Raw genomic sequence first — 20,478 nt, forward strand, 5'->3', positions numbered from 1 at the left:
TCTAGTTGCAGTTCTTACTGACTGTAACTGCTCGAGATGGCAGTATAAAACCATCAGAATCTGGACAGCTGCTTTCTGAAAATGATTCTTTTAATGGGCTGCTTATGCATTGTAATTTTTATTGTACATTTTAGTTAAGCTTTATTGTAGAGCATTTTGAGCTATTTTAATAAATATGACCTGTTGTAATAATTCTATAAAGTGACAGCAATTTTCTGCCTGCTCTGTGTAACAGTTTATGACATATAATAGTATTTTTGCAATGTAAAGTAGGTTCTTATGGTTTTTATGCTGCCTTCTGTAGATTTATTTTGAAGATGAAAAGGATATACATCTATCATGAAATGTTGAAAATCATTAGGACAATCTCACGCTTATTTGATTTAAACTGATAAACCTGTTTGTTTGCAGCTTGGGTTTAAGAATCAAAATATAAGTCAGTACATTATAAATAAGATTAAAAAGCTTACGAAGAACATTATTTTGTTTGTTACTAATGGGTAGCTTGATATTCTCTATATAAATATTGTATATAAGTCTGTTGTGGAGAGGGCAACAGCCTCAAAATTTGAACAAACTGATCCAGAAGGCTGGTATAACTCAGCTGATCTGTCATAGGACTTTTCATTTATGTATTTATTTATTTAGGTTAAGGGTTCCTGACAGAATATATATATATATATATATATATATAGATAAAGAATATATCTATCTATCTATCTATAAATATATATATATATATATATATATATATATATATATATATATATATATATATATATATATATATATATATATATATATATATATATATGTAAAGATAAAGAATATATCTATCTATCTATCTATAAATATATATATATATGAATGAATGAATGAAATGAATGAAAAATACTTTATTAATCCCAAAGGGAAATTCAATTTATATATATATATATATATATACACACACACACACATATATATAAATATTCTTTATCTTTTTTTTTATCTTTTTCTCTTGTGACTTTTTCAGTGTGGCTGCCCAGCAGCTTGTGGCCACATTGGATACTTGTAGAGGCGCGCGGTGGGCGTGGCCGTATCTCAGGCACTCTGCAGGCGCGTGCTGTGATCAACACCTGGTGATGACCATTGATTACTTTGATGTCACTCCCGTTACTTTTCCTAAATGTAGTCGCGGAACTTAAGTCAGGCTTCAGGCGGAAAAGTGAAGACATTTCCGACGTTTTCTGGACGACGGGAGCATCATGAAGACGGCAAAGGACGCTGGAGAGGTGAGAGGAGTGTCAGTAAATCGCTTTACTAAAGGTAAGACACCCCATCTTTAAATTTTCTGAGCTACACGCTAACGGATTCATTTTTTTTTTCGGCTGGGCAGCTGCCATGTTCGCTGTGATGCTTAGTGGCAGTGAGAAACGATGTTGTAGTTTGTTTCCCTCCTTAAACTACGTTTGAAATGTCTTAAATAGCATCTGTCCTGTACTGTAAACTATTAGTTTTTTGGCATGCATGATGAAAGGTAAGTTAAAGTAACCTGTCATGTGAGCTAGTTTAATTACATCATGAATGGGAGCAGATGTGAGTGACCGGTTGAGATGGGAAAGTAGTTTTTTAATTAAACGACACAAACTGACTGTGATTAGTTCAAAGAGGAAAAATATATAGTGAAGAAACAATACTTCATTTTCACAAGTCACATTGTTACAAAGAAGTGTTTCTTACTTTAAACACAGCAGGAAGAACACATATTAAAATAGTTTTATGACAAATGTGATCACATTTATCTGATATAATAAGCAAAATAATGTGCTCTTTGTTGATGACAGCAGGGAAAAATCCCTGGATACCCTCCAGCAAATTCACATGTGTCTAAAGAGCAACTCACTGGCTTCCTCACAAGTGTTCATCTGACACGTTGTGTCAGGAGATTTCCAGCAGCACTCATAACAGGGTAGAAAAAATGCTGAACAGACAAGAAAAGTGCCAAAACACGTGTAAACAAACAGCTTTAACTCAAACAAACAGTGAAATATGGCACCGATCCTGGTAAACATTTAAAACTTTTCCATTTAAAGCATCTTCAGTTATGTGAAGAGGCAGAATATAGTTTACCTGCTAAATCATCAGCATTTTAAGCAAGTGCAACGGTAAGGGACACAGAGAAGGATGCAGATGACAATGTAGAAGAAAACTTAAAGCTTATAACAGAGAATGTAACTTAACTTTAAATTTCTAAACTACAAATGTGTAAATAATCTGAGGTAAAATGATGTGTTGTTTGAGTATCTGCAAAAATATGGAAAAAGTAGCCTGAAAAAAAAAACACAAAATAAACTTTGTTGTAGGCTTATTTGTGGGAAAAACAGTTTCTTCCATACTGTAGACTTGCAATTGTTCCTATTATTAGTTATTACTAAGTAGTGCTTGCAATTGAAAATTCACAGAGAAACACATGATTAGCCTTTCAAGCCTTCCTCTGCTTCGTCATTTAATTTCCATCTGCCATGGCTGAACAGAAGCTTTGTAGTTTTGAGCGCTCCAAGTTCAGAACCTTGTTTGAAAAATCTGACTGTTCTTTTGACCTTGAATTTCTCCCCCAGAAAGCTCTTTTTTTCCACATCATCCAATGTATATTGTGTAACTGTCTGCCTTTGAAGGATTACCACTTTTTTTATATGCCATTTGGCTGGCACTCTCATCCTGAGCTCCTCCTGGAGTTGAGAGTGCATACATGTTGTTTTTTTTCCACTGGGATTTGAGCCTCTATCTCTGACGCTGTTAACGCCATGCTGTACATGTTGACCCACTCAGGAGAATACACCCATGACCCTGTTAGTACTGTGCAGCTCACATTAAGAAAAAAAAGTCTAGGGTTCAAACCACAGGGGCATTTCATGGTTGACATTTAATGATGGCTGATACTCGGCACAGGATGCAGCAGATCTCAAAATTTCAAAATATTTTCTTCTAGAATATTACCTTTTTTCTTTCATACCTGATATGAATTTTTGTGTGCAGAGATACATTTATAAAGACTTAGACTAGGAAATGCAGTGTTTATTGCAGCTCTTATTTTCCCTACCATCTGCAGATGCAAAATTACAAATCATCTACAAGGGGAATTGTTCATTAATCATTACTAATTTGATATTGGCTGCATTCATCCTTTGCATGTTTCTTAAGGTTTGTGATTGTCTTTATTTTTGTATGCTGTCTGAAATAAGACTTAATGCAGTTTAGGGAAGGTGTCTAATGCTAATAATGCAGGTTCTCATATTAGCAGTTAACGCTAATACCGCAGGCTCTCATATTAGCAGCTAACGTTAAGACTGCAGGCTCTCATATTAGCAGCTAACGTTAAGACTGCAGGCTCTCATATTAGCAGCTAACGTTAAGACCGCAGGCTCTCATATTAGCAGCTAACGTTAAGACCGCAGGCTCTCATATTAGCAGCTAACGTTAAGACCGCAGGCTCTCATATTAGCAGCTAACGTTAAGACCGCAGGCTCTCATATTAGCAGCTAACGCTAAGACCGCAGGCTCTCATATTAGCAGCTAACGCTAAGACCGCAGGCTCTCATATTAGCAGCTAACGCTAAGACAGCAGGTTCTCATATTAGCAGCTAACGCTAAGACCGCAGGCTCTCATATTAGCAGCTAACGCTAAGACCGCAGGCTCTCATATTAGCAGCTAACGCTAAGACCGCAGGCTCTCATATTAGCAGCTAACGCTAAGACCGCAGGCTCTCATATTAGCAGCTAACGCTAAGACCGCAGGCTCTCATATTAGCAGCTAACGCTAAGACCGCAGGCTCTCATATTAGCAGCTAAAGTTAAGACCGCAGGCTCTCATATTAGCAGCTAACGCTAAGACCGCAGGCTCTCATATTAGCAGCTAAAGTTAAGACCGCAGGCTCTCATATTAGCAGTTAACGCTAAGACCGCAGGCTCTCATATTAGCAGCTAAAGTTAAGACCGCAGGCTCTCATATTAGCAGCTAACGCTAAGACCGCAGGCTCTCATATTAGCAGCTAAAGTTAAGACCGCAGGCTCTCATATTAGCAGCTAACGCTAAGACCGCAGGCTCTCATATTAGCAGCTAACGCTAAGACCGCGTGTGCTGCCACGTACCACAATAGGAAGTGATGTCATCACACATGTATGTACTTTGAAAATAAAATCTGACATGGTCACTTAAAGTCATTTAAGTTCCTTCTAGAACAGGTTTACACTTCGTCCTTTTATCAAAAAGTAAACAGTCTGATGCTATCTATCTGATTTGGTGATGGCATGTCATAGCTGCTCTTGGTCCACTGCAGTGAGCACACACACACAGACACGTGTGCGCACACAGGTTTCCATCAGAGGACACGCGTTGGAAAACACGTCAACCAGCTCAAAATCAGACAAAAATATGAGTTTTCTAAATTCTCTCAGGCAGGGGAAGATGGAAACATCTTGTTCCAGTGAGGAGCAGATGGAGTATTTCTCCTGCTCCGGTGTTACACCAATAGCGTCATGGCGATAGCGAATCTACGTCAGTCTAGGAGTCATAATACAGCTGTAAGTGGATCCAATATTCTCTGTAGGTTTTATTAACGTCAACATGTTATCTGATTTCTGAACTTAGAGCGACTCTACTAAATGAAACCGTTTCATCAGGACATTTCAAGTTTAACATTTTTTTCTGTCTTCAGTATTTGTTTTCATCACAGCATTTATGACTGTGAATCTGGGGAAACACTGTATTGTTATGGTATTTCAGAAATTTCAGAAAAAGTGTTGGACCCTCTCACTATGAAAAGTGTGTCAAAATACCCACATTTCCCACACCCCTGTATGAGCATATAGCCTACCGTAGCCTATCTCAGGTATAACCACAATATATTTTAATCGCATTGTTTGCTGCGTTACCAATGTTATATGCAGACTTAAATACGGGATGTCCAATAATAATAACGTTTAGTTCATTAGACTTAACATTCCATTAAGGCAGTGGTACATCCTGCCAAAATGCAGGACTAACAGACTTAAATATTCCTTTATCCCTGCAGTCATTGCCCTGTTGAACAAGTTGAGCAAGTAGCTCTATTTTCTGTTTATCTGTCTCTATTTATCTTTATATCATTATCTTTTTAGATGTTTATTGTGCACCGACTGATTGGTTTTACTGCTTGCTGCATAGTAAATTACCCTCATGGGATAATAAAGATTCAGTGAACCTTAAACCTTTTCTGAGTTATAGTCATTTTTGGGCAGGTGTGTTTGAGCACAGTATATCATACTTACTCTTGGTAAACTACAGATGTCTTCTCAGTGCCAAATATCCCGCTGCTTCGGGCTTTCTTTTGATAGGCCTCATGCATTGTGCATGGGGAGGAGGAGCAGGTGAATCAGCTGTCAGTGTGTGTGTGTGTGCATGTATCAGTGATGCACGAGTACACTGAGTGGTTGTGAGTCCCCAATAAAGCTAATAAAGATGTTTCTTAAAATATCCAGTTATTTTGCTTGAGGCAGCATCAAGGAGGAGGGTTAAATCTGTGGCACTTGAATTGATTCTGTGGTGTTGCACCACACATTGATCTATGTGTGGGAAACCCTGGACTAACTATTCCCTCCTTAACCGAGCTCAGAGAATAACGCCATGATAAAAAGCTAAGAAAAGGGGTGGAATTTGGTCATATGTTGTTATCTTTTATCTTCACTAATTTAATAGTTTTTCACCATGACTGATCAACATGAAGCAGAAAAGCTGGATGAGTTGAATGTGTTTTGACTGCTGCAGCTTCCGTTTGCACGTCGTCACCTGCACTGACCCAGTCAAGTCTCATAGTTCATTAGACTGGCTAACAGGTCATAAAATAATATAATGGTAGGAGAAACACTGTACTATAAGAGGCTGCTGTGTATTTAAAACAAAACACAGCTTAACAAAATCCTTGGATGTTTCTGTTTGAGGAGCCAAAAACATGATATTTAATAACACCAAAGAGGAGACGCCTTCCACAAGTCCAAGTAGATAATTATGAAAAAGATAAAACGTGAATCCAGAGGAGGGAAATTTGCCGGAGGCAGCACAGCCTCAAATGACATTTCAAAGTTTGAAATGTTTACTTTAATTTAGTTCAGTGAAGCTACAACTTGAAGTTTATTTTAAAAATGTTAACATGTATGCTTCAAATAGAGACAAATATTTTTCTAAACTTTATTATTGTTCACAATAATTAAAATAACCAACAGTTTCTGTATGTAATGATCAAAACACAATCATTAAAATGTATTAAAGTGAGCTGCTATAAAAATTGGGGTGCACCTACATTTTTTGCTGGTGCACCAAAATTTAAAAGTTAGGCCTACCATTGCAACCAGTGCTAAACATTAGTCTGGAGTCCTGAGATGCCTCAGACTTGGATCAAACTAAACCATCCATATGCTGTTAGATGGAAATTCCAGCCATGTTATTAGATTTTTACCCAAAAGCCAGTGTTCAGCTAAATGAAACATGTTAGTGAAATGTTAGGATTCCAAGACTAAACCAAAACAAGGTGTTTAATAAATTACATCTTTTTTTTATTGAGGAAATGCATTTATTTACAAACATAATTTATCCCATCCCATTTTTTGTAATTATTTTTTAACAGTAAAACAGATGCAAACTAAATTTTACAAAGAATAACAATGGCCTTATTTTCTTTTTATGACAAAAAGTGATATTAAAAGACACATAGACCCACACACACTCACTTAAATTAAAAAAAAAAAACAGGCGGGAGGAAGGGGATGAATCGAATGGCAATGTTTTTAGTGACTTAAAATATTCCAGAAAAGAAAGCCATTTCTGATCAAATTTTTCCTCATTGCCCCTGGTTGTGAGACCTATCTTTTCCAACCTAAGGAAAGACATAACATCTCGAAACCACAGAGAAATGAAAGATTCCAGAAGTTCTGGAGTCTTGGACAGCGGGATGACATGTGGCTCAGGTCACACGGGGTCGCTTGACATCTCACGCATTGGTCCTTTAGATGTGGATAAATTTGATGTAGATGATACTTGGAATATTGAACCATAGACAATACTTTAAACTGGAAAATGTTGTAATCTGGCACAAGTTGTGCTGGAACAAATACCAGATACGGCCTTCTCCCATTGTTGATCTAAAAAAGTTGTGCCCAGCTCCTGTTCCCAAGCCCTTCTGACTTTAACTGCATATCTAGATCCAATAAATTACATCCTTTTAACATTTAATGCAATAAAAAGTCAATGTAGCAAACATCTTATAGTATGAACCATTGATAAACCATTTTGACTGTAACTGAGTTGAATCAGCATATTGTGCAGCAGTCATGTAATGACAATGACATTTCTAAGGCTTCTATTTTCATGATTTATTACCAGGTTTTTCAAAATGGATAAATACAACTAGGGCCGACCGATATGGATTTTTTGAGGCCGATACCGATTCCGATGTTTGGCAGAAAAAATATTGGCAGAAAAATATATTGAATACATTAACTTCATTACAGGCAGAATGTTTTACTGTTTCACAATATTTTGTCCTTTAGTATATGTTTAACTTTACAACAGAAGAATTTCCAAAAACATGCAACAAAACATTAAATAACTGGGAAATTATATAACCTTAAAAAAGTCAATCTATAAGCAAACTGTATAAATAAATGATGAATTAATTAAATACATCTTGTTTTGTACTTCTTGCTGATGTAAATTAGAAGTAGGTTCAAGTACAGGTAGAAAAACTTGTTTAAAAAGTTGTAAACCAGTAAATGCTATCAGTTGTACTGATTAGTTTTATCTTTAGATTTAGGCCACGGGTGTATGCCTTATATAACCAACATGAGTGAAGTTGATGTCCTTTAATGTTAAATTACATTTTCTTTACTCCAATACTTTTTTTGCCATGAAATATATAATGGCATATATCATATATGAACCAAAACAAAAAACGGATATGCTTTTCTCAAATGAGTTGTATTTTATATATAATGCTCACAAACAGTCTGACACTAATTGGAACATAACGTGAGTCGCTGTTACAGCCTGTTAGTGTTTCCTGACAAAGTAAAATTAAGGGAGACATGACATCATGACATTGGTTGAGGAAAGACTGTAATATTATTAATGTCAAGTTTTTGGTGTTGCAGTGAATAAACCTCCCCTCTGCATCTCTCTTCCTAAAATACGCCTCAACCTACAGCTGACGGAGTGATGAACAGTCGTTCTGTACTCTCAGATATTTTTTAAGCTTAGGTTATTTCTGCAGTTACAGGCTACTTAGCTAATGCTATGCTAGGTTGGGATAACCACAGCGATGTTATTGCTAACATAGACTGGGGAGCACCTTAAGCTAATTTAGCACAACTTTAGCAATCCAGCATAAATAAAAAGCTGACCGACAACAAAGCACATGTCACTCGTCATTGCACACTTCAAACAGTGAAACTAAAACTGGAAACATGGTGAGTCATTAATTTCACAACATGATTATAAACTTACCTGTTGGCTCCAGTCAGCCAACTGCTGTAACGTAACGTTGAAAAGACATGGGGGTGACTGTGGGATTGAATGGAGTCAGAGCTCCATCAAGTGGACAAACGCAGCAGGGACATCATCCTGCACGACTCCGACACTTAACAGCATTTACTGTTTTATAAGAAATTAAGAATAAATCGGCATTTAATCGACAAAACAACAGCCGATATTGGCCATTTTGAAAAGGGCTAATATCAGCCGATTTAATCGGCCAGCTGATAAATCGGTCGGGCCTTAAATACAACCTCCAGTAAATAAACACAACATCTTACACTTAATCCAAACAATCACTAAAAAGTAATATCTACAAAAAACTAATGTTAAAATAATTTGGCCATATTTTTGGCGTGCACCCAGTCACATCAGAGGACGGCAACATTTCTTCTGCTCAAACAGCTGGTATTAATTTGCCAGTCTCAGCTGTATCACTTTGGTTCCCCTTCACTACAGCAGTAGCACAATATAGTCACTACAAATGTGCAACTTGTGTTTACTTGTAACAAAAAGGAATTTCATCTTGCTATATAAATATATACATATAAGATGTGTGTGTATTACATATATGTAGTATATACCTGTAGAAAAGTGACATTCATTGCTGTTTTTTTATTTAATGATTGATGTTGTTTAATAGGCAAGAACTAATTGGCTCTGTTAGTTCCAGGTTCAATGTGTGCAATAAGGTCATTTTAAAAAGTTTTTTAATAAACATTGAACCAGTCCGGACCTCACTAGTTTTTTTTATTAATTTATTTTTTTGTTAAAGTTTAGTGCAACAAACATTTTGTGAAAAAATCGTGCCAGAGAATCGTGATCTCAATTCTGAGCAAAAAAAATCGTGATTCAGATTTTTTCCTGAATCATGCAGCCCTATACATTCATCTTTTAGCTGGAAAGAGCTCTGAGAAATTATTTAAAGAAAACTGGTTTTGTTCAAGAAAATGCAGATTTAAAAAGTTCAGTGATTCTAAAATTGTAAACACACAGAGGCAGTCTTTGGTAGCATATACTTTTGCTTACCTTGCAAACTTTAACATTTGTTTGTCACTTAACCGTAGCTTTGAAACTAAAGCAGTCAAATTCTCTTCAAGTTTCTGAGGTTACTCTCCTGGGCTTTGGCCAAGGCTTCCTCAACTTTAACTTTGTCTCATCTTAAAGTTGTGATATGTGATGCTCTCTCTGAGGAAAAAAATGACGCAACAGTATGACATACTTAGGCTTAGTCATATGCACCATGAATCTAAAGCCTTCATTCTCCACAACGCTGTAGGGACGAAAATCTTTCAAAATGAAACAGGTGATAGATTTACTCATTGGTTTCGCCCGTTCAGGCTTGGCTGGAAGTTCGGTGAAGTGATGGAGTGTGCTTTTGTCAGGAGTTGGTAGCAGCCGCTACTTCTTTTAGGTGATGGCGTAAGATGTGGGTTCGGACATTTGAAGCGTTCCTGAAGTACTTGTATTTCATTTTGCACACTGAAGATGTCATGACAAGCTCCTTCTTACTTGGGAAATAGTAAAATCCCAAGTGGGCCCAAACATTTGCCTTCAGTAAAGGCAGGGCTAGTTGTATTTGTTTTTCCTCCTCCATGCAGAAATATTAAGCTATCATCTAAAGCTAACTAACAAGTAGCACACCAGACCACCCCTTGCTGGAATGACACACTACAGAAGCTGTTACCTGACAAACAATATGTGCAGCACATAATCTAGGAAATGTTGAAAAATGTCAGATTAGTCACTTTTGGCTGCAGACTGAATGGAGCCTTCGCCCTCTTGTTGACTTTACAGATGCAGAAATATTTAAGTATGTATTTTATTTGTTATTTTGTATAACAAATCTTCATCCTTTCACCAACTCCCCATTGGAGGTTCAGAAGGAAGACACAGCCCTTGCTAAAAGCATTAAAGTAAAAATAATTGGTTATCTCAATGACAAATACAGTGATTCACCACCTCAAGAGCTCCTTGACATACCTTCAACCCTGGACCCAAGGTTCAAACTCCAGTACATCAGGGAAGACCTCTGTGGTGCCATTGATGACAGATTGAGAGCAGAGATGAAGAGCTTGATGACTGCCATGATAATAAATTATCCATCCATCCATTTTCTGGCCTCTTATCTGGGATCAGGTCTCAGGGGCAGCTGCCTAAGCTGGGACGAACAGACTTTCTTCTCCCTGGCCACATTTTCCAGGTTCAACAGAGGGATCCCAAGACATTCCTCACAGAGGAGTTCACGGTCGATTCTGACTGCAAAACGAGCACATTTCATCACTCCTCCACCACTGTGCTTGGCAAGTGGTAAGAAGTGTTTGTGCTGGTATGGTGTGTTTGGTTTTTCTCTAAATGTGGTTTTGTGTAGTACTGTTTCATCTGTTTAAAGGACATTGTTTCAGAAGTCTTCTGGTTTATTGAGACTTTGCAAACCAAAGCTGAGCAAGTCTGTTTTTTTACTGGAGAAAAGAAGTTTTTACCTGCCTACCCTTCCAAATAAGCCATGCTTGTGCAGTGTTTTTCTAAGCAGTGTGCTTGTGCAGTGTTTTTACTGAGGCCTGAGGGGTCTGACATGTAGTTCTTGGGGCATCATCCTTTGCAGGTAAGCAAGAGCCTATCCCAGCAACTTAACAGGTGAGAGGCAGGGTACACCCTGGACAGGTCACCAATCCATCGCAGGGCCAACACAGATAGGGACAAACAACCATTCACACACATATCCTCATTTATACTATTTTAAAAATGTGAATGATGTAGTCCTATCTCGGCAAGAGAAGCTGATTACCGGCGTATAGGTGATGTTAAAATAATTCACCAGTAACTCCTTTATTCTTTGTATTTATGAAGATTCCTACAGTTTTTAAGGCTTACATTTAGAGGATAACCCAGGATGACCCAAACATAATGCTGCTTGACAGCAGCTCAGGTCTCACCATGTCTCTTGGTTGGCTTATTGTAGGGCTTCCCCTCATGCTGGTGTATTTTTCTGAATTGAAAAATTGTTCTCATCAGACTCATCAGTTCGCTTCGTCTCAGCAGAGTATGTCATGCTGCTTTTCTGTGTACTTGACGCTCACCATCTTTACAATCTCAGTTTGAATTGGATGTTAATGGCTACTTGGGGAATTTGTTAAAGTGTTAATTGTTTAAGTGTCATTCATTAACCACTGTGTGGTAGACAGCAGTCAAATCAAGCTACGGACAAAACTTAATCACTGGGCTTGGATACAGGAACTCTGGACAGTCGGTTAACTTCCAGCTCCATCAGTGGCCTTTAGAGGCCCTTTATTCACCAACTTGAATAGATAAATCAGTGTCTGATTTAAATGAATAAAGACTTGATTAAAACTTTGTGGTTCTGAAGCATAAAGATAAAGACAACAGGATTTAATATAAAACTAGATGAGTCACTACTGCCACATAATTACTTTATCACTCCAGTAACTACATAATTATTTAGATTTTTTTTTTCTTTACCTGTACCAATTTAACATTGAACTGCTGTTACTACTCAGTACTACTTCAGTCACTATTTTTCAACAGTCAGGAATCCATTTTTTCATTATTGTTTAGACACTATTATATATCTTTGAACTGACGTTATTCCATTGAATAATTAGAAATTATGATAAAACCGTTCATTTAAGTAAGTTTTTAAGTTTTAAAGCAGGAATGAGAGTTTGTTTTAAGTAAGAAAACAAATTCTACCACATGGAAGAAGAACACATAATCAGAACCAGGGCTCCAGACGAACTTTTTTTTACGAGGAGCACAGTGGCCCCTAACTTAAATTTTTAGGGGCGCACACTGAAATCGCCTTGCATCAAATAAAATCAAAATGAAGTTGCTAATTAGCATAATCAGTCAAGTACATATAGTTGTAGTGGATGCTGCCATAAAGAGGGATGTATTGAGAAAGTCAAAAACTGATAAAAAAAGACAACCTAAACATGTTTAAAACAGCAAAAATAAATAAAATAAAATAATTCTGTCAATATTTTCTTTATTTTTTGTTCTGTTTTTTAAGTGTATTTTGTTTTTTAATTAGGAGTCTGGAACATGTCACAACACTTTTAACTTTTTAAATATTGTCGTCCACACTGTTCATTAATAGACATTACTCTGACGGTCAGCCAGCGCAGGATCCTCCAGCAGCAGCTTTGTACGTTTTAGTTTCAGCCTGGTCATGAAACAGAGGAGAACGGTCTGCTCTGAATACAGCTGCTGCTGCAAGAAGACCAAGCCTCGTATGAGTGCTTTTGGACAGGGAAGGGGTCTGCACAGCACCCGCTCCTCATTGAGAAGAGTAGACTACATTCATTCACGTCAGTCTCCAAAAGTCTCCAATAATACCAGAAAAAGTTGCTAGATTTGTTGTTGGTCGCTTTTTTAAAGTCGCTAGAGAGGTCTGAAAGCTCGCTATATATAGCGACAAAGCGGCTAAGTTGGCGTCACTGAGGAATAATAAATTCCCCAAAGCCCCGCCTCTTTCCACACATAAGCCAATCACAGTGATCGTTCGTCCTCGCTCACACTCACATTGGCTGTCGTCTTCTTCATTGGTGTTCATTTCCTTTTCTCGTATTGAAGTTAGTTTGAGTCGCAAACCAGCAGCTAATTTGCGCATTACAGTGAACTACTGGGCTGAGGAGGGGAGCAGAAGTTTGTTAGCGACCAAATAAATTCAGTTATAAAAAACACCCGCAAATTTATTGGTCGCCATTGCGCGAGTAGATGAAAATTCACTTACACTGTCTCACATATTAGTCACAAAATGCGACCATTTGGTTGCAGTCTGGAGCCCTGAGAACCATTTTTACTTTGATTTTTATAGTAGTTTTGAAGCAGCAGCTCGACACCAGCATACTACTTCACAGTGGTCAGCTGAGGAGGAGACAGGGTAGAGTACCGTACCGACATCGCAACAGGACAATGAACGAGTGTGAACGACAGAAATTAATTTAAAGCAGAATGAATATTTACATGATCGAGGAGTTATTAAATTCGGATTTAAAATCAGAATAAACCAGCCACTTACTTCTGATTTTTAAGTTTAATGTGGAATGGCCATTTTAATTTGGAATTAGGTGTTTACAAGATCATTTTAAAGAGGTTTTAGTTTTTATTCTGAATTAAAGGGCATTTGAAGCTTTGCAATTGTCTAGTTGTGTGTGACTCCGGTTGGGATTACAGCGCAAGTTCATTTACTACACGTTAAATGGATGAGAAAAGTCTCATGATTACCTTGTGAGGTTGATGTTTTTTTTTTTATATCATTGTGCAATGACCTGTAGAAGAAGCCATATGTAATTTCGGATATATGATCCTGTGTTTTTATTTTCATGGTTCCAGTGTTATAAATATCCCAAACAGCAGCTATTCTGAACAGCTGGAAATCTACAGTTCGCCAGATGTTCTTCCTGTTTCAAAATGTTCTACTCATTCAAAAGAGATGTTCTAAAACATTTTTATATTGTTGTTCACAGAAAAAAAAATCCTCCTGAGTCCAGGTAGAGGTCCTCTAGCCTTTTCTATCTTTTTTTCTCTGTATTCTCTCTGAAATCCAGATTTGATATGTGGGATTTATTTGTTTACAGAGCAATGAGGATTTTGTAGGAATGTGGCTGTTTTATTTTGTTCTATTGGCATCAAACGACAGAAACGAGTAAAACTAAGACCAGTCAAGACCAATAAGGAGTGATTTTTGTAAAATGGATGCATAATAATAATAATATTAATAATGATAATAATTGTAATTATTTCTCTGACAATTGCACCACGAAAATCCTTATTTGTAACATCCCAAACTGTTATCCTTGTCATGTGCAACGTTTTCAGCCTTTGTTATTATGAAATATTATACCACTGAGCTCTTTATGTGTAACAGTTTGCAGTGTCAGTATTAAAATGTGATATAGAGTCATAAATAATGTTGGCTCATAGTTGGAGTTCACATCTGTGACAGTCTACATTTTGTGTGAGCTTGTGCTGTGATCGCGTGTAGTGTCATGACAGACCCTTTTCATTATTCTTCTTAGCAAGCAGCACTTGGCCAGCATCTATAAAAGTATACAATGTAAGGCAGGAGCCAGTGAGGAGGAAAGGAAATCCCACCCAGTGTTTGTCCACTAGCTGCGACTTTACTGTCTTCCTGCTCGGAGCACAATACAAGGTGCCCTTTGCAGTTTATGGCTGTGTTTAATGCTCTTTGTAGGTGAACAGAATTTTAAAGCTTGCTGCAGAGTGACATGTTTCAAAAGTCGTTCTGGACAAGCAGAGAGTAGGAAATCTTCAAACTGTGACTGCCTAATCTATTTTGATAAGTGACATACACTCCTGCAAAGCTATGAATAGCTCAAGGTAGGAGCTGGCTGTTAAATGAAACACTTCTGTAGACTTGATCCTGAATGATGAACATCAGGAAATTATAAATTTTCTCCAAAGGACACGGGTAGTCATTTCAAAATTAATTCTTTAAACACATCAGATAAAATGAGTAAGACATTCAGTCTTATTGGATTTACCCTGACCCTTAATCTATACATAATAAATTTGTCATTTTTTCTGAGGATAACGTGACGCATTGGCCACCTCAACATTGACTAATGTTGGTGCTGCGTTATTATTAATACAGTTGAACCAGAATGGGTTTAATGTATTTTTAAAGTAGATGTCTGAGCATCAATTTAACTATGAATATAAAATTCATAACGCAATTTCCATGAAAATGAAATATTTTGATAGTGTTTTTGCCATCTTTTTGTAACAAAAAGAGACAGTAAAGACAGAGGAGACACTATGAGCCATGTCGCTGATAAAATTTAAAAGTGTCTGTGTCAGCATTGCTTCCTGTTGAGGGCTTTTGGAAATGTAAAGGCAACAAACATTTCCTGTGTAGTAGTGTGAGGTGTGTGTGTGTGTGTGTGGGTATCACACTGAAGAGGGAAACGTGTGGGGGAAACCCGGGGTCAAAAGGCACCCCTGTTATCTTCAGCTGCCTCTACGAACTGCACATTTCAGACAAGCCTCAATGACATAATCTGGATGTATTTCTTTAAACTGTTTTTAAGTTTTCTCTTAAGAATTCTGGAGGCAAATAATGGAATTAAAATTGTTTATTAAGATAAACTAAGTAGTTTACCTTTTTGGAGCTGCTGCAGCTTCCAGCAGAGGGCAGTGTGTATGTACATCTGTATCACTAGATAATCTAATTTATGCTTTTGAAGCTGTGCTGATATATAAGTTGTTTGCTTAGAAAACCTAAATCAGTGCAGTGATTATAACTTCATTTGCATTGCTGTTAGTGAGTAGCACACATCCTCATAGCAGTATCTTTGTTGCAAATTAGTTGTCATATATAAATCTGCACTGTATTTAGTTCACTAGTCAGCTCCAATATCCAGCTTTTACTCAAACATTTGCCAAGCCACTGACTTTTTCATCTTGGGGATTGATTATTTATAAGACGTGGTTTTGACCAGGTGGGTGCTTCTTGAAGTATGGGAGCCTCTGGGAAGATCTAGACAAAGAAATTCAGTTTGAAATGGCCATGTGCTCTCGAACAGACTGGACCATTGCAATTGCATGGGGTGGCTCTTGTGCTGTGAGAAAGAAGGTGCTAAAAGTGTGTGTGCTCAGCCAACCTTGAGGATCTGAATGAGTGAAAAGTTGTCTTCTCAGCATGTGACACTTAAGGAAACCCAATGAATTCATTATTTTGTTGGCACAAACAGGCTTGTTATCTAGACGGATAAATTCAACCAATCCGTCCAGTAGTTACCTTTCAGTGAACTCTAAAATAATTCAGTGGACATGAAGATGCCATATTTCCTCACTTTTCAGATTAAGAAATTATTCTTTTGTGATGCCATGCAATTTGATTACCTCGCGTTCTGTCTGAGAATCTATGGAGGACCAAAACTTAATCAAAAATCCATTCATTTATCTATTTGTTGATCTATTTTTTTACTTGCTTTATATTCATTTCAAGATTTATATTTATCTCCATGCTCATTTATTTATTTTCATTCATTCATTCGCTGTGCCGCTTAGTGGGTTAAGGGTCGCGGGTAAGCTGGAGCCTATCCCAGCATTAACAGGTGAGAGGCAGGGTACACCCTGGACAGGTTACCAATCCATCGCAAATTCACACTTGCACACTAGGGAGAATTTTAGGGTAACCAATTAACCTAACATGCATGTCTGGATGGTGGGAGGAAGCCGGAGTACCCGGAGAGAACCCACGCATACACGGGGAGAACATGCAAACTCCACACAGAAAGGCCACCGCTCTCAAGGTTCAAACCTCCCCCTGCCGAGATTTGAACCAGCGACCTTCTTGCTGTGATGCTGCGGTGCTAACCACCACACCACTGTGCAGCCCCCTTTCCTTAATTTCTTTTTAAATATTTTTTTCACGTTCACCCATTCACGCACACATTCACACACTGATGGCGGAAGCTGCCATGCAAGGCACTCAACCACGACGCATCAGGATAAGACGTCCTGTAACCCTTGGGCTACAGGACGACCACTCTACCCACTGAGCCATGCCACCTTTATTTTCATATTTACCTATTTAATTTTATTTCCACATTTTTTTTACTTTTCCACACATGTACACATGTATTTACCCCCCTTCCACTTTTTTACTTTTCCTCAACCTTCTTTTTGTCCTCCACTGTAAAGCCTGGTACACACATAACGATTTCTTTAACCTTGTGAGATTTTTTTATCTGGTTGAGACCTCACATGTGAAGATAAAAAAATTAGTTTTGATCGTACTGTGTGTGGTGTGCTCTGAAAATGTAATCACGGAACAACACACACATGACGATGCTGTCCAGTAACTCATCTACAATCTAGTCCTCCGAACCAGACAAACGTTGAAACGTAGAAGAAGAACCATAGCAACAACCGGCAAAAAACGTAGAAGAAGAACCATAGCAACAACCGGCAAAAAACGTAGAAGAAGAACCATAGCAACAACTGGCAAAACACGAAGAAGAAGAAACATAGTAACAATCGAAAAACATGGAAGAGGATATATAGGACGAGGGAATGATGGTGGTCTTGGGACTATTAACAGAAAAAGCCAGAACTGAAAAAAATAACAGACTGGACACGGCGTGAACACGGACTTTATTTACTTCCTTGTTACCCAGCCAGCTCGCTCTCTGATTGGCTACATTCTGTACCACGTCACAATCCACACAGCCACAATGCATGGGTCATCGGCGTTCTTCAGAAATCCGCACTGAAATATTAAACATGTTCAATGTTCCCGATTGTCGGCTACGACCCGTTTCGTAGTGGATTATCGGGACAACACACCACAGACCAAATGATGATTGGACAGGGAAATCTCACGATGATCGGGTGTTTGCCGTCCTAGGTCGGGAAGAGGCAAAATTGAGACAAAAACAGCCCAAATATCGTTGTGTGTGTGTACCAGGCTTTAGCTAATGAGCTGGGCATTTGTCTCTTTGACCTAAAGCGTGATTTCCCATAGACAGCAAATCAGCTCTCAATAAATCCACAGAACACCAACAGCTTCTTTTCTATTTTTTGTCAGTGCTGTTTGTCACTTAAGTCTCTTTTCCACTAGAATCTTCTTGCCTCTACTTGACTCGGTTTAGGTTGTTTGTTTTTATTACACTTGGGGGCTAGGGTGGTTGGGATCTTTGTAGCAAGGCGGCTCCAAAGTCCAGGGATTTCAGTTGTATGCAGCACCAACACAACGTGATGGAGGCTATAAACACGACTGTATACAAAGACAATGTATGAGGGCAAGCTAATGGAATAGTAAATGGACTTGTGCTTATAGAGCACTTTTCCATCCAGCTTGACCACAGTGCTTTACACTACATATTACATTCACCCATTCAAACACACACACATACCCTGATAGGCACATCAGGAGGCAACGGAGGGTTAAGTGTCATTCACAAGGACACTTCGACATGTAGTCAGGGAGTCGATCCACCGACCTTCTGGTTGGAATACGACTGCTCTTCCTTCTGAGCTTCAGCCACCCGTACTAGCACTAGCTAATGGTAGCGAGTGCTAGTACTTTTGTTCATAGTAAGTGCTACTTACAACGTGGTGGATGCAAGTTGTCGCTGTCAGGTATTAAAATGTGTGTGTGCTTCAGATGGCTCTCACCTTCCTGTCTAACAAACTGCATCCAGCTATGCAGTGGCAAGACATCACTTTATGAGTATGTGTGCCCTGTGGAAGCTTCCCATCACCTCAGAGTGCAGGAATATTGGACATCTTTTTGGTGTCGGCATCTCAACCGCTCAGAGATGTTGGTGCCAGAACAATCTTTTTGGTGCCTGAATCGTTTTCCTGACAAAGGGAGGTTCAGAGAAATGGCTGTCTACACTGATAGCAGATTTGGTATCCCACACCTTGTTGATAGCTTTCACATACCGATCATAACACCAAGACTATTAGAGTGACTTCTTTAGTGGTAAAGATGGGCACTTAAATCTTTCAAGGTGTTATTGATGGAAAGGTGCTGGTCTGGAATGTGTTTTCTGGACTCCCAGGTAACTTGCATGATGCTTGAGTTTCGAGACTGTCCAGGTGTGGAACCTCTTCCCAGCTAGCTCACATCAGGAACATTCTTATTGCCTTCCCAGTCAAATGTCTATATGTATCTTGCTCCAAATACAACAACTACTTATAGTGTTTCTGTAGTCAGATACTCCCTCTGGACGCCTTCACTGACTTCCATTAAAAACACATTTTTCAATCTCACTGCCATTACAGCAAAAATCCTGTGTTTTGTAATGTTAGCATTTTCATTAGAAGAAAAATATTTTTTACTGTAGTGTACCAGATTTAGCCACATATGTGTATCCAAATTTCTAAAACATTAAATTATTCATTTCTTCCCTGGCCAGAGGGTAGTATATTAGAGTAGCGGTCTCTTAACAGTCTACCAGTTGATTAACAGACAAAAGGTAAAATGAGGTAAACACATAATATTCACTAAATTGTTTATTAAAATCAGCAGGAAATTCCAAACTATGTCCTATGTGCAAAAGAAAAGAGGAAAACAAAATCTAAACTGGGAAGGGTTCACACAAGCTGGTCCATCATTGCCTTCATGAGCTCTCCCAGCACACCTAAGAGTGCTTGGTTGCAGCAGTCTGTTCCGTCTCCTCCATTTGCAGGGCAGCTTCCTCCTCTTTATGTGAGTCATTCCAAAACAAGTGCAAGTGCTGGCCACGTTGGCCACGGTTCAGGCCGTCTTCTGGCTGCATCTCTGCAAATACAGTTAAAAGGTCTCTTTTAGATGTTGGGGGGTTTGGCTCTTTTTCTTTTCTAGTCTAGATGAAAGACAAAAATAGGAGCTGGTTGACCACAGCTAGTTTGAAAAATATACATTAAGGAAATGATCTTGGAGTTAAATGCTTCTGGTGTGAAGTCATTGTTTCTTACCTGTGTCTGCATGTTGCTGGTGTCAAAGCTAAAGCTGGTGATGGGCAGGGAAGCTTGCAGAGTCCGTAAAGGAAGCAGATAGAGTCATAGATAGGTGTTCTTGAATGAAAATTAGAGTTGTTCCGATTCCGATACCAGTATCGGAAATGTCTCCGATACTGCCGAAAATGCTGGTATCGGTATCGGCGAGTAGTGGAGTTCAGGCACCGATCCGATACCCCATATTTTAATAGGAATCTTTTTTTTACGGATTAACTCTGTGAGCGCTGACGCAGTTCTTCTTTGCTGCTCTTAAAAACAGTTGTGCTGTGCTGCCCTCTGCAGTCTGCTGTTTTAGAGGGGCGAAGAAGAACAGACCACCTGACACCTGTTAAGAGGAGCTAACCGGAGGTAGTAATCATGTCGTCGGTGTGGCAATATTTTACGCTGGATTGTCCTACCAGCAAGACTGCGACCTGCAAAATATGCAACAATAAAATTTC

At 38.5% G+C, this 20,478-nt stretch overlaps 1 protein-coding gene across 3 annotated transcripts in view; it reads left to right on the forward strand.

The window, feature by feature from the left end:
• Positions 1 to 1,124: 1,124 nt before the first annotated feature.
• Positions 1,125 to 20,478, forward strand: part of slc4a11 (solute carrier family 4 member 11) — a 135,798-nt gene continuing 116,444 nt past the window's right edge. Inside the window, exon 1 of one of the 3 annotated variants that reach the window (XM_041972222.1) lies at positions 1,125 to 1,308. In XM_041972222.1, the coding sequence (XP_041828156.1) occupies positions 1,248 to 1,308 (61 nt within the window). In that variant the 5' untranslated portion in view covers positions 1,125 to 1,247. The remainder of the gene's footprint in view (positions 1,309 to 20,478) is intronic. The other 2 variants (XM_041972224.1, XM_041972226.1) reach the window with 2 other exon arrangements.

Source organism: Melanotaenia boesemani, chromosome 20 (genome assembly GCF_017639745.1).
Source record: "Melanotaenia boesemani isolate fMelBoe1 chromosome 20, fMelBoe1.pri, whole genome shotgun sequence".
Lineage (NCBI taxonomy): Eukaryota > Metazoa > Chordata > Actinopteri > Atheriniformes > Melanotaeniidae > Melanotaenia > Melanotaenia boesemani.